This window comes from Nyctereutes procyonoides, unplaced genomic scaffold (assembly GCF_905146905.1).
Source record: "Nyctereutes procyonoides isolate TBG_1078 unplaced genomic scaffold, NYPRO_anot_genome, whole genome shotgun sequence".
In the NCBI taxonomy this organism is placed as follows: Eukaryota; Metazoa; Chordata; class Mammalia; order Carnivora; family Canidae; genus Nyctereutes; species Nyctereutes procyonoides.
In genome coordinates this window covers 70,197,733-70,211,835 of record NW_026575049.1, presented here as the reverse complement: position 1 = coordinate 70,211,835, position 14,103 = coordinate 70,197,733, and the positions used below count along the sequence as shown (strand labels likewise).

Sequence of the window (14,103 nt, the reverse complement as noted above, 5' to 3'; positions counted from 1 at the left end):
CGTCCTGTTGGAACTTATGTAAATACATGCACGTGGTTAGATGTCGCTGTGGAGATAGATGTGGGTGCACCTATCCACCTATCTCCAGCCCGGTGGGGGGTGTCCACACACATGTACACACAGGCTTGCAGACATACATGTAGATGCTTAGGAAGAATGAACTATGTGTACAGATTTTTAATGGCAGGTTATTTTTCCTCTTTTCGCTCACCTGGATTTTTTTTTTCTACAATGAGTATCATCATTAGGGATGTAATAAAGAAATTAAAGATTTAAAAAGCAATTAGGCATATTTCCCCAAGAGTCTTTTGTTACTTTCCCGACATGAATCTCCCTTTCCTACTAAGGTCCAAGGCAAGAGCTCTTAGACCTGGATGGTTCAGAGCAGCTTCCTCCACCTGAAACACGGTGACCCTTCGATATAGCCGGACTGTTGCCCCATATCCACACCACCCTGCTTATGATGCCACCAGGTGTAACGGCCTGTTCACCGAGGTCTGACCCATTGTCATTGTTCCAGAGGAACCTGCTCCTACACAGTGTCCTGAAGAAGAGGAACCTATTCCCAAGGCGCAGGGAGGGTATCCCAGAGGAATGTGAGGATGGGTGGCTTCTCTGCCCTCGCACCTGTGGCCGGGGCAGTGCCCAGAGGGTAGCCTGGGATCCCTCGATTCTCTGGGGTCTGCTGCTCAAACCTGGCATTATACTCAGGAGTCTGCTCTGAGGCTGTGGGCCAGCCTGAGCAGTGGGCACAGTGTCCTTTTCTCACATCATCATCTCTCCTCTCTGCATCCCCTCCTCCTCCCCATCTCCTTTCCCTGTGTGTTGTCCACTCTAGTGTCCTCTGTGCCTTGACTGGAGGGACTTGGATTACTCTTCTTGGCCCTGCGGGGGCATCTCAAGCAACCCAGGCCTCATTTCCACTCCCCCGTTGTGCCCATAGTCCACCCCCAAGCAGAAGGAGAGTCCTAACCAGAGAAGGGGAACAGTGGCCAAACTGTTTCCTTCCTCTACTCTTCTCCAAAGAAGGCCTTAGAACCCCAGGGGCATGGCGAGGGGGAAAACAGAAACGAGCACCAACTTCCCTTTCATCACTGCAGTGATTTTTGGTCACTCTAAGTCTGGCCCAAAGTTCCTCTTCTGTTTAGAAGAACTGGGATCACCTGAGCAGCCAGGAGAACCTTCCATTTTCCCGGCAGGAAAGTATGGCTGGGGCATCTGCCTCCTTCTCGGTCTGTTCCGCTCCCAGGCTGTCAGGTCAGTGGCCATAAAGGCCCCCGGAGGGATGCGCGGGAGATGTGCTTAGTTTCTACCTGTGGATGGATGAGCACGGCCATAGGGGGAGCGCTTGTGACTCCCTCCCTCCCTGCAAAGTGGGAAATGAGACTTCTTATGGCTGGGACTTTTGCATCTGTCGTCTCCAAAACCCCAGGAGACCCACAGCCTGGGATTTTGGCTGCTTCTTGCTTGACTTCCTCACGCTGGATCAGCAGACTATCTACGTGAGGCTCCCATCTCCATCACCCAGCATAGATGCCCCCCAAGCCCAGCCCCTTCCTACTCAGGGGCCTCAAGCTTGGTGGGGCCTCTGGATCCTTTCCTGGGACCAGTGAGGGGATGCATAGGCACGTCATCAATACCTCATGCTACAAACCAGCAGACGTTTGGGAAAAGTCAACTTTTCAACAGGGAAGAGGTCACACACTCCGTATCATGCTGTGTGGCAACTTCTCTCCCTCACATGCCTCAGAAGGAGACCAGGATCCCCAAAGCGCCCCCCCGCCAGAGCCCTGAGTAACTTGGCCTCTTCTCTACCCTCCGCCCTGGACTATGGCAGGTTGTGGATGTTGGGCCAGGAGCAGAAGGGCTGAGGCAACTCTGGAGCTTGACTGGGCACCAACCATGACAGTCCAGAAGCAAAGCATTCTAACATCTTTTTTTTAAAGAGTTTATCTATTTATTCACAAGAGACGCAGAGAGAGGCAGAGACACAGGCAGAGGGAGAAGCAGGCTCCACGCAGGGAGCCTGACGCAGGACTCGATCCTGGGACCCCGGGGTCACGCCCTGAACTGAAGGTTGATGCTCAACCGCGGAGCCCCCCAGGTGCCCCCGTTCTAACCCCTTCTGAACACTGGTGGAACCAAGGTTCTGCAACCAAATGAGCAGCCTGAAGAGAGTGGGTGTAGTCACGACCGTTCAGAGACATGGAGTTAGGGCGAAGCATTAGCTAATGTCAAAGGTGAGAAGAGGCAGCAGTTCTGGAAGCTACAAACAGGATATGGGCAGGAGGAGATGAGATAGGGTGAAAGGCACAGCCCCCTGGCGCCCAGCTTCTTTGTACCTTGTGGGAAGTCGGGGAGGCGTGCTCTCTGGCAGGTCCTCGTCCAGCGAGGGGAGCCGCTCCAGTCGGAGGCCCAGGAGCCTGGAGAGAGCAGTGGGCTGAGTAGGAACGTAGGATCCTCCCAAATCCCAAATCCTGAAGCCCAGAAGCCCCGCAGGACAGGTGGCTGTTTCCTGGACCTCCTCATTGTTTCCACCCTTGTCCCCAACCCCGCCCTGCCGTCCAGGCCCACGGGCCCAGATTCAGCAAGGCCCGGCCCGTGGCCAGGACCGTCACGCGTTGTTGGGTAAGGTCTAGATCGTAGTTCTCTCACGTCTTCGCTGTGGAAATGCAAGAGCTGCCAGAAGCCAGCAGCAGCCTTGGGAGACAAGTCTCAGGGCTGCCAAGGGGTCGCCCTCCCTCCTCCCCCTGATCTCCACCTGCCCCGGCCCTTCCCTCCCTCTCCCCCCTCTACCCCCTTCCATCCTCTTTCCTATCTTCCAGGTCATCTTTGTCCTGGAAAGCACCAGGTTTCTCAGACTTGGCAGACTTCCTCAGAGCAGAGGAGCTTCCGGAGAGAACCTCGTCCCTCCCGAGCCCCTGGAGGCTCCTCTTGGCCTCGCGGCAGGGAGCAGGGAGGATGACCCGCCTGTACCCAATGCTGGCTCTCTGGGCCCCACCTGGACAAGGCGCTGGGTCTCTAAGCGGCCTCGTGACAGCCGGCAGTTTCCCGCGTGGCCTCTTCGCTGGTCCCTTGCTCCCAGCTTTCCCCATTGGAACGAACTTTCTCCGAGTCCCTGTCCTCGTCTGTCTTCGGCCTCAGGTCTTTCATTGGCTCCTTGTCATCTGCCCGCCGTAAGCCAAAGTTCAACCTTCTTAATCTACCCCAAGGGTCCTCATGACCTGACCCCCGGGGCCCATGAGCCGTCCCCTCCGGGTCCCGTCACGCTCCACGTTCCGCCACTGCCACAGGTCCCTGCTGTCTCATGCCCCCACTCCTAAATATGCTAACCCCTCCACCTGGGACTGTCCCCTCTTGCACCGCCCTTGGATGGTGTGTATTCTACGGTTGTGCTCATCCCACCGTGTTGTCATCTACTTGCTCTGCTCTGTCCTTCCACCGGGTTGTGGGCTGCTGGAGCGCAGACATGACGTAGCCATCTCAGGTCCCCATACGGCACCTGGCACCCCAGAGGCGCTCGGCAGGTACTTGCAGGATGGATGCCCACGTGGGTAATGCTGGGTGACGGGAGTCCTACAGGAGAAATGGTAGCCCTGGGACAAGGTGGCTGAAGTGTCGCGTAACAGGCCCTGGAGGAGAGAACCAACCGCCTCTTCCTGAGAGCCCAGGACGTCACGGGGGGGGGAGGGGGGACGAGCTGTGGTTGAGGCCAGGCAAGGAGCCTAAGCCAGAAATGGGAACTTTGGGAAGCCACAACCACCTCTGTGGGGCCCGCTTCCCGTTTCTTCTGGATAAGAGGCCCTCAGGGGGGCAGCCGGGGGAGCCCCTGTGCTCCGGGGGTGAGCGCGCAGGATGAAGGCGGCCGAGAGCGAGGGCCCGGATGCGCACTTCGCGGTGGACAAGCAGAGCATCTCCCTGTGGCCCCGAGGCAAGAGCAGCCTCTGCTCCGGATCTGCCTCCCGCTCTGTCCTGCTGTCGGCGGCCCCGACAAATGCTTCTTCTTCTCCTGCAGAGCCTCCTCCCGACACAGGCCTGTGTCCCATCCCGAGGAAGCCGTTGGTGGTCCGGGCCGCGGCCGTTGTCCTCCTGCTGGGCCTGAGCGCGTCCGTCCTGCTGCAGGCTGCTCTCTGTGAGTCCTTGGGGTTCACCGTCCCAGCTGGGGCCTTCTCCACAGCCAGCCAGCTCCCTCAACACCCCGACCCTCTCCTGCCTGCTGTCCAGGTGTCCCCCACCTCTGGCTTTTCCGTTGGTCTCACGTCTCCTCTTTCCAGGTGCAGTCACAGGGTCCCCTGTCCCCAGTGAGATGAGGCGCCTCTCTCTCCCTCCCGGTTGTGGGGACATTTTCCTGATTGGGATCAGCACCTGCATGTTTGTGCTCAAGGAAATGCTCTTTTGTACCCAGGAAACATTCACCCATTTCTTCATCTCACGTGTCCGCCCAACCCCAGCTGTGCCCCTTTTATTTGGAGCCTTGTGGGCAGCTGCTAACAGTGAGTGAAACGTTTCCTGGCCCCACCAAAGGACTTCTGCCTGCATCCTCAGCCTCAGCTCACGAGGTGGAGAATCTCCCAATGAGCTGACCGATGTCACCAGGACCCCCTCACGCTCTCTTCTTCCTTCTTCCCATTCCTGCCGAGGTCCCATCAAGGGAGACTTCCTGCTCATTCACTGGACGTGTGGCTTCTCTCTCCTCTTCTGCTTTGCCAGCCCCTCATGCTCTCTGCTCCCAGAGCCTGCTCCCTCCTACCAGGTCTCCAGAAAGCAGAGGGAGGGAACATCTGTCTTATCCCTTCAAGGCTTTGGGATGTATTTGGTCTCAGACCTGGAGCCTCTGAGCAGAGTTTCCTCTTGGGTTGTTGTTGGTCTCTCCTATGTGGCACCCAAGCCCGTGACCTAGCAGAGTACGACGGTGGGTGGGACACGGGAAGGGAAGAAATGGTTTCCTAATTCCCTCTTTCCATATTCGCTGGAGAAGAAGCCACTTCCAGATTGGAAGTCCACATGGTTGGCCCCATCGTGGCCACAAGGGGCCTGTGGGCAGATGTGGGAAGGGTGCTGCCTTAGCTGACGCCCCTGCAGGGCCTCTGAAAGGAGAGAGCTGGGCTGCAAGAGATGGAGCCCCCCGGGATGCAACCAGGGGGCATCTAGGGCACCCTCTGTGCCCTGAACATGCAAAGAAAACTTAGGACTGGGTACTAATTCCCACTTCTGCTCCCCCGGGAGGTCCTCCAACAGAGTCTTGTTTTAGTCGTCTCTGCATTATCTGCATCTGCAAGAGTTCTCAGCCAGGGCCGGGCGCCCGTTTCATGTGTGTTGACTTGAGCACATTATGAATGAATGCAGGGTGAGCAACAGGTCTTTGGGTAGCTTGAGCCTATCCCCTCCTTTCCCTTCCTTTTATCATCCTGACAACACCCCCAGTCCCTGGGAATCCCCTCGGCTGACCTCTTGACTTTCTCAAATCCAGATCCCTGGTTTATGCGCACAATGTCAGACGTGAAGACCAATGCCCAGTTGCTCAGAGGCCGCGTGGACAACATCAGCGCTCTGGGTTCTGAGGTTAAGAGGAATAGAGGCGACGTGGAGGCAACGCGCATTCAGGTCCAGATGGCGAATGCCAGCCTGGATCACGTGCGTTCTCAGGTCCGGAGGCTGGAAACCGGCGTGAAGGAAGCCAATGCACAGATCCAGGTGTTAGCAAGAAGATGGGAGGAGGTCAATGATTTAAATGCCCAAGTTCCAGAGTTAAAAAGAGAGTTGGACAAAGCCAGTTCTTTAAATGCAAAGGTCCGGGGACTCCAAAGCAGTTTGGAGAATATCAGCAAGTTGCTCAAACAGCAAAGTAAGTGACTCAGAAAAGCAGCTGAAAAAAAAAAAAAGAAAAGAAAAGCAGCTGAAAGCCGCCCCATGGCCATGGAGACTCAGCAGCCTCCGCGAGGCCATCGGGTGGGCATTCGTGGGGGGAAGGGGTCGGGCCCGAGCAGGCGGCCAGCGCTCAGCGGTGGGGTCGGAGGACGAGGGGCTACGGGCAGAGAAGGGCCAGGCGCCAGCACGGCCCTCACACCAACGCGCCGAGGGTGAAAGCGTTAGGGAGTCTCTGTTCTGCCCCCAAACTGGCCATTTACCCGTTAAGTTCCTTCCCCGAAGCTGGAGGCTCAGCCACGTGCGATGCCCCGCAGAGAACGGCTTCCCCTCGGGGGAGAGACAGACTCTCCATCAGTGTCTCTACCTCTCCCTTATCAGAACCCAGAGACTCGACCGCTCTCAGCCAGGGCTTCGGCAGGTGAGGCAGGGGCCCTGAGCCTGCACCCCAGGACCCCAGGACCCCAGGACCCCAGGGTCCTAGGACCCAGCCCTATTCCCTGCCCCACTTGAGAGCCACCCCCAACACGGATGCCCGTGTTCACGTCTCGCCCTTATTCTCCAGATGACATTTTGCAGATGGTTTCCCAAGGCTGGAAGTACTTCAAGGGGAACTTCTACTACTTTTCTCAAGTCTCAAAGACCTGGTACAGTGCCCAGCAGTTCTGTATGTCCAGGGATTCACAGCTGACCTCAGTGACCTCAGAGAGTGAACAGGTGAGTGCTATAGCAACAGGCTCTGGGAAGGGGGCGCCTTAATAGCTGTATAAGCAGGATCGGCAAGATTAGGGTGCAGTGGCAGAAATCCCCAAGTGTCAGCGACCTAGCAGTGGAGGCTTGCTTCTCAGTTCCACGGCTTGTCCAGCAGAAGCCTGCAAGGGGTTGTTCCCATGTGCTTCCACACGGACCTATGCGTCCCGAAAGGGACATCATCCCAGCGCGTGTCCCCACAATTCCGAAGGAGGGAAAGAGAACGCGGCGAGCCCTATGTCGGCTCTTAAGCTTCCGCCTGCAAATAACAGACACGTCTGCTCACAGCTCATCGGCCAGAGTGAATGATGCGGTAGTTCCAGCTTCAGGAGGGCGGGGAGGGGCAATCTTCCCACGTGCCCAGGAAACAGACACGTTTGTGAACCGGGTTAATAGCCCCACGCAAGCCAGGAAGTGTCCTGTGTGGCCAGCGGGACACTGAACCAGCCCCTTCATCGGGGAGGTGGGCTGGGAGAGCAGCAAAGCGGTGTGCTCTCGAGCCAGAATCTGGAGCCCAGCCCTGCCTATAGCTGGTCCTAGAGCCCCGGGCCGCTGACCTAACTTCTCGAGCTTCGCCTGTTAATCAGCGAGACGCACATGACACGTCCCTGCTTCCGAGGACCGAGGACCGCTGAGTAGGTGCCAAGCGCTCAGAGCATTCAGGCGTCGTGATCTGGGCCCTTCTCCCGGGGCCCCTGCTCTGGGGTTCCGCTGAGTCCTTCTCGTGCTCTGGCACCTGTTTCCTGAGAAGAGCCTGAGTCTGTTACTTGTGGGGCCAAAACAAAGCAGGATTTGGAAGGTGGACTCTGGCTGGGGCTAGGAAGGGACTTGAGAGGGGTCAGTGTGTGGTGTGTGGGGCGGTCCCTGAGGACAGGCGGAGGAGCTCCGAGGGGCCGACGTGCCAGCTGAGCGGAGCGGCGCCTCCCCCCTGCCCCCTGCAGGAGTTCCTGTACAGGACGGCAGGTGGACTTTCCTACTGGATCGGCCTGACCAAAGCTGGGAGCGAGGGGGACTGGTCCTGGGTAGATGATACCCCATTTGACAAGGTCCAGAGTGCACGGTAAGCCCTGGGGGCTCCTTCCCAGCCTGCCCTTCCTGGGCCGGGGCCAGGGCGCACAGGTGGGGTGACTCCGGGGCTTGTAGTCCTTCCCTGGCCTCGGGCGGCAGGAGCACTAAGCTGAGATCCAGCGCACCTGTGCCACTCGTTGCCTGTGGGACTGGGGACGAATCCGTGGCCTCTCCGTGGCCTCCTCGGGAGTGGAGTGACCTCCCCTGGGGGAGTGACCACGCATTTAGAGGTTGACAGCTCACCAGCCCCCTTCCTCTCAGGCATGCGTGCAAAAACGTGATGCTTCCCCCCAGGACCAGAGCTGGGACTCAGGTCCCTCATTTCTTCGTCGGAAACAACATTTTTTTGTTTTTTTTTTTCCCCTCTGGCAGGTTCTGGATTCCAGGTGAGCCCAACAATTACAAGAACAATGAACACTGTGCTGATATAAAGGTGTCCTCGCTTCAGTCATGGAATGACGTCTCCTGTGACAGCACGCTCTTCTTCATCTGTAAACGGCCCTACAGCCCATCAGAACCATGACGGGCCTGGCCCCAAGCTGGCGCGTTCAGCTGCAATGCTTGTCAAACTCGAGAAAACGCCCCTCTTTCTTCCAATCCCAGGGGGACTTTGCACCTTCATCTTTCTGGCTTCGGAATTGTGCACAGAGGCACCCTGGAGGTCACCGGCTGTGGCTGGGAGCTCTCCGGTCGGTGCCATCGAGGCAGCTGGCATAAAGGGCGAGGAGGGCGGAGAGGATTTAGAAGGTCACACTGCCCAGGACGGCGATCGGGGTCTTGGGTTCCAGGTCCCTTCAGAGAAGCCGCAGTTTTATCACATGAAAGTGGCTTCACAACATGCAAACAATGTCTAGGACTTTTCCAGTTGGTCCCACAGAGTTCCCAGCTGCGTGGGGGCCGTGCTGTTCTCAGCGGGAAGAGCTGTGCACCCGGTGACCCCGTCCGGGCCCCGTCCCCGTTGCCTCTGCATCCACGTCCCCTGACGTGTGAGCCCCTCTCTGAGCGGGGGCACCTGGTTCAGGTCGGGGGCTGGCGTGGGAAACAGGCCCCTTTGGAGCCGGACCAGTATCCACGCTCCTTCTCGCTCCCGCTCACTGGGCAAGCTCTGTGGCCCGGCCCTGTGTTCTGTGCCGCCCGTGCCCCCGTGCCCCTGTGCACCCCGAGCACCCCTCTGCATCAGCTCCCGACATCCCCTTCCTGCGGCATCTCGTCTCCGCCCCACGGGTGCAGAGGAAGAGGTCCCCTGTCCCCAGAGGGCTCACCTGGGAGCCGTATCAGAATCCAGCGTGTTGTCCCTGTGAGCGGGTCCCTGGCTGTCCGGGGAAGCGCGGGCAAGACCACCGGCTCTGCGGGCACGAAGCTCTGGGGGACCCCCAGGAAGAGCTGGGAGCTCAAGGCGGACAGGCAGCAGCGAAATGCTGCACACTATGACGGTGCATACCGTGGCTTTTACTGAAATAAAGGAGCGCGAGCTCTGCAGCGTCTCGACCCCCTCGGAGGTCTTCCATCTGCGATGCTCCCTGGACCGTGTTCCGTGGCCTGGCTCTGCTCCGGGGAAGGCCCAGCAGCGTCGCCCTCCTCACGAAGACTCTGCTCCCGGGCTTCGGGTCTACACCCGCTCTGCGGGCTGAGGCGGGGATGCAGGCGGGGCCGTAGCCGCCAGGGCAGGAGCAGAGGGGGCAGGAAGGACGGGGGGTGAGCACAGGGGTGGCTCCGCAGGGTGCCCCCGTCTGCCTAGGGCCTCGGCAAGCCCTCAGCAGGGCCCGGTCAGGACGTTTTTCTTTTACTGGGACCAATGGGCCGTGTCCTGGCTTCTAAGGGGTCAGGCTCAGGGCAGAGGCATTCGGAGGAAGCTTGAAGAAACACGGGCTAAATGGGATTTCTAAGATCCGGCCACGGATAAGGGATGGGCGGCGTGATCGTGTCCACGCAGGAGTTTTGCGGGCAGCTGCAGAGACTGCTGGGGTCTGAGGGCTCGGGCCTGTCGCCAGGGAGGACGGGCGAGCCGAGGCGGCTGCGGGCGACAAAGAACTCTTGTACGCGTTCACCAAGAACGATCTCGTTCCTACTCGTGATTCCAAGTAGCCAGTCCGGGGAGCACCGAGCCCCCTCCCGGGGTCGGCTCCGCGGCCGGAGCTCGAGCTGATGCGGAAGCCAAACAGCAGCTGCTGCCAGGAAGCTTTCCCGTTGTGTTTCCGACGGCGCGCTGCCCTCCGACGCCTTAGTCCTGAGGCCTGGGCTGCCATGTGAGAAGCACGCGGCCCTACTGTGCCCTCCCCCCAGGTGGCACCTGTCCCGGGGGCTGCCGGCTCAGAAGCTTGTGCCGTAGTGCCCGTCCTTCCCCTAACTAACCGAGAGCCCCCTGTTCTCAGCCGACGTCACCCTGTCTCGCTACTGGGCCAGCGACATCCACCCAGCCTTCAGCCTAGTGGCTTCCCCTAACCCACCTGCCCACCCACCTGCCCACCTACCCAGGAAACCACCCCAACAGCCAAGCATATCCCCCTGCAGGAGTCAGGGCCACTGTGTCGTCTTGTCGCCACCGCGCCTGCCTCCGTGGTCCTTGCGGGTCCACCATGCTCGCGGGTGTAGCCCCGTGGGCCCCCCAGTGTGGGGTGGCCTCCTCCTCCCGCCCGCGAATCACAACTAAGAGACGACTGTCAGCCTCCCCGTTTGGTGTGAGACGTCATCTGTTTCATCAGCTTCCTCTGTGTAGGGCAGGAGACCCCCCTCGATCCTACGGGCTGACCGCTTGTGTCCCCCCAAAATTCATATGTTGAAATTCTAACCTCCAACATGATGTGTGGCAGGTGGGGCCTGTAGGAGGTAATTAGATGATGGACTTCGGTGTCTGTCTCCGGTGTGGGTGGGCATCCTCAGCACCCGGCTCCTTGGCTCACGGACACCATAACACTCCTAATGAAATTCTAGGAATTTTCCTTTGTCAGATGGAAAGTTGGGAGCCAAGGACAGGTGAGACCTTTGTCACATCCAGCCTGTAGACTTTTTTTTTTTCAGATTCATTTATGTATTTATTCATAGAGATGCAGAGAGAGAGAGAGAGGCAGAGACACAGGCAGAGGGAGAAGCAGGCTCCATGCAGGGAGCCCAACGTGGGACTCGATCCCGGGTCTCCAGGATCACACCACCCGGGCTGCCCCAGCCTGTAGACTTCTTGGATCGTGGTGATTTTTCTTCCTGAATCAGTAGGCACGGTCCTGGACACGCCGTCCTGCGGTGTCCTTCCACGTGGGAAGAGGGACAAGCAAGTGCCTCTATCGTAAGGGCACTAATCCCACTTATGAGGGCCCCACCCTCACAGCCTCATCCCTCCCAAAGACCCCCCCTCCTAACACCATCGGGTTGGGGGTTAGTGTTTCACACACAGATGTTATTACTTCAATGCACAGACGTGCAGACCACAGCCATCCCCGTGGCAGCGCACGGCAGGAGTGGGGAGTTATGCTCCACTTTCCTGAAGATCGAGTATCTACATGAATTATTTGGAATTTTTTCTGCACGGGAGATATATGTAGTTGTCTATTTATCCAAATATTTATTTTGTCAGTATGGATTCATGGGGTTTTGTACTTTAGGTTATAGTGCAATACAACCTTATTCATTTTCTTGCTCAAATTCTCCCAGATTTGGCAAATAGGAGCGCTTCCAGATGGCTCCTGCGTGTTTTTTGATGTTCCTTCATCAGTTTTTAATTTTATCTATTTATTTATTTTTTCTTCATCAGTTTTTTAAAAAGCATCTCTTGGGGATCCCTGGGTGGCTCAGAGGTTTAGCGCTGCCTTTGGCCCAGGGCCTGATCCTGGAATCCCGGGATCGAGTCCTACGTCGGGCTCCCTGCATGGAGCCTGCTTCTCCCTCTGCCTGTGTCTCTGCCTCTCTCTCTCTCTCTCTACGTCTATCATAAATAAATAAATATTTTAAAAAATAAAAATAAAATAAAAAGCGTCTCTTTACTTTCGGGTACAACATGATGCTCTAGGTTCATTTTGTGTATTTCTTGCCCTGGTCCTAGAATCAGCTGTTTCTCCAAAAAGCCCTGGTTTCAACTTTTTTCTTTCTTTCTTTCTTTCTTTCTTTCTTTCTTTCTTTCTTTCTTTCTTTCTTTCTTTCTTCTTTCTTTCTTCTTCTTCTTCTTCTTCTTCTTCTTCTTCTTCTTCTTCTTCTTCTTCTTCTTCTTCTTCTTCTTCCTCTTCTTCTTCTTTTTATAATGATATTAGAAACCAAGGTCTGAGCGCTATGTGTGGCCACTGCAGCTGGGGTGTTGTTGCTTCCTCTTGGCTGGGGGAGCTAGGTAATGTGTATGTGGATACCTGATGTTTAATTAATTAATTAATTAATTAATTAATTTATTTATTTAAATTTTACTGATTTATTCATGAGAGACCCAGAGAGAGAGGCAGAGACACAGGCAGAGGGAGAAGCAGGCTCCATGCAGGGAGCCCGATGCGGGACTTGATCCCGGGACCCCGGGGTCACGCCCTGGGCTGAAGGTGGCGCTAACCACTGGGCACCCCGGGCACCCCGGGCTGCCCAATGTTTTCAAAGATCATTACGCCGGCCGTGTGGTGACAAGACTTGATGGGGGCAAGACTGGGGGCAGGGGGAACAGTTAGGAGACGAATCGGGTGAAAGCGGGTGAGACGGGGCCCTGGGGCTGCGACGGGAGGGACTGTCACTGTTGTTGGACCTGCTGTGGGACGCAGAGTTGGGACCCTTTGTGCGGCTGGCCGCTCACGTCATGCCCCGAAGCCGCTTGTCTCTGGCCCCTCATGCCCATCGAGCCCAGAGGGAGGGCCGGGACCATCCTCCCCAGAGCCGCCTCAGCAGTTCCAGGCCTACAACCTCACAGCTTTGCAGCTTTGGAGGCGCGAAGTCCCTTTCCTGACGGTTCCCACAGAAGTCCAGCATTGGCTCACATGCCCTGGCCTGAAGCGAGAACGGGCATCGGGGGGCTGGATTACGCTGATCCAGCCGCGAGCTCGTTCCTGGGGCTGGGGTTGGGTATGGCTTGGCCTCCCCTCTACTGGACAGACTGAGCAGGAGGGCAGGGTGGTTCTCAAGACGAAGGCCCAGAGAGGGATGCCGGGGAGCTGACCGGAGACCGAGCTCTCAGCTGCTAAGGCCCAGGGTGCAGGCTGCAGGCCTCCCCCTTCCACCCAAACTGCGGGATCTAGCTACATCCTGGAGGACAGCTGGCCTCCCTGTGCCATTAGGGTTGACATGGGTGACTGAGAAGCTTCTGCACCAGGGGTCTGAGCCTCTAGGGGTGTGGCCCTGAGCCCTTCCGTAGGTCAGGAGAAGCCAGGGTGCAAGAGGTGCCAGCGGATGGGTGGCTCTGGTAGTCACGTCTAACATGTCCAGAGAACGGAGCCTCTCGGCAAGGCTGTGGCCACCTCGGGTGTTTGCTGCCGGCAGACGGTGTTCTTGCAGCACAAAGAGGAGCAGGGAGCCTGTGACTGGGAGGAGGACGAGGACAGAGAAGTAGGGCAGGATCGGGAGCCCCATTGGTCACGTGCGAGGCCACCACCTCTGTGGGACCGTGTCCTCGCCCGGCCCAGGCTGCCCTTCCAGTTCTGCTTTACAGGATCCCTCAGCTCTGAGGCCCCTGGAGGAGGCAGTTCCTGGGTGGGCTTGGCCTTGGCCCTTCCCCATTGTGGGGAAATGGAAACCAAGGCAGGCTCCTGCTTTCCTTCTGCGACCCCAGGGCCTCTTCCCAGAGGCGAAGGGGCTTGCTGGACTTCCTGGGGCATCCAGAGGGGCTGCTGACTGCTCCAGAAATGGGTGCCTTCACGTTCCTCCTGCGTCCTTTCGTCTTGGGTCAGATTTCAACGGACAGGAGGTAGCAGGCCAATGGGTGCTCACCGTACACTCACACACACGCACACACACATGCACACACACCACTGCCGTGGCGTCATGAGCCGGGTGTAGGCAACCACCCCCTTCCTGCACAGTCAGCTGTGCACTCAGATGGTTGCTGGCTGAGTTGACGGTGGCATCCACCCGATGCGGGGCTCCAGGGTCATGACCTGAGCCAAGGCAGATGCTCCACCGCTGAGCCCCCAGGCGCCCCCCCACCCCTGGGGAAGTATTGATTCTGTTCATCTGTTTACCCCCTTGGGGGCTGGGGACTCTGGGCTCACATGGCTCCACCAGGACACCTCACTTCCCTGTCTTCTAAGCCCAAGCCCACAAGCAGCAGGGACCCCCCCCCCGGCCCGAAGCAGGGAAGTTACTCACTGCAAAGCAGCTCCGGGGCTTACCCCTCAGTTTCTTTTTAGTTAGTCCCAAAGTGGATCAACGGAAGGGAGCGTGGATCCAAGCTGCTAAGGGGGCTAAACTGTATCAAATTGGGGCCTGTTTGCTGTTTTCTGACGCCAGTCACTTCTCTGACATCAA

The 14,103-nt window shown here is 57.7% G+C and overlaps 1 protein-coding gene across 2 annotated transcripts; it reads left to right on the top strand.

The window, feature by feature from the left end:
• Positions 1–3,842: 3,842 nt before the first annotated feature.
• CD207 (CD207 molecule) lies at positions 3,843–8,209 on the top strand. 2 transcript variants are annotated; one of them, XM_055327766.1, is made up of 6 exons: positions 3,843–3,931; positions 4,016–4,132; positions 5,471–5,845; positions 6,431–6,582; positions 7,557–7,675; positions 8,056–8,209. In XM_055327766.1, the coding sequence occupies exons 1-6, from the start codon at positions 3,856–3,858 to the stop codon at positions 8,204–8,206; spliced, it is 990 nt and encodes a 329-aa protein (XP_055183741.1). In that variant the 5' UTR covers positions 3,843–3,855; the 3' UTR covers positions 8,207–8,209. The 2 variants fall into 2 exon arrangements, with proteins under 2 accessions (XP_055183741.1, XP_055183742.1); XM_055327767.1 differs by lacking the exons at positions 3,843–3,931; positions 4,016–4,132 and adding an exon at positions 4,140–5,347.
• The last annotated feature ends 5,894 nt before the right edge of the window (positions 8,210–14,103 follow it).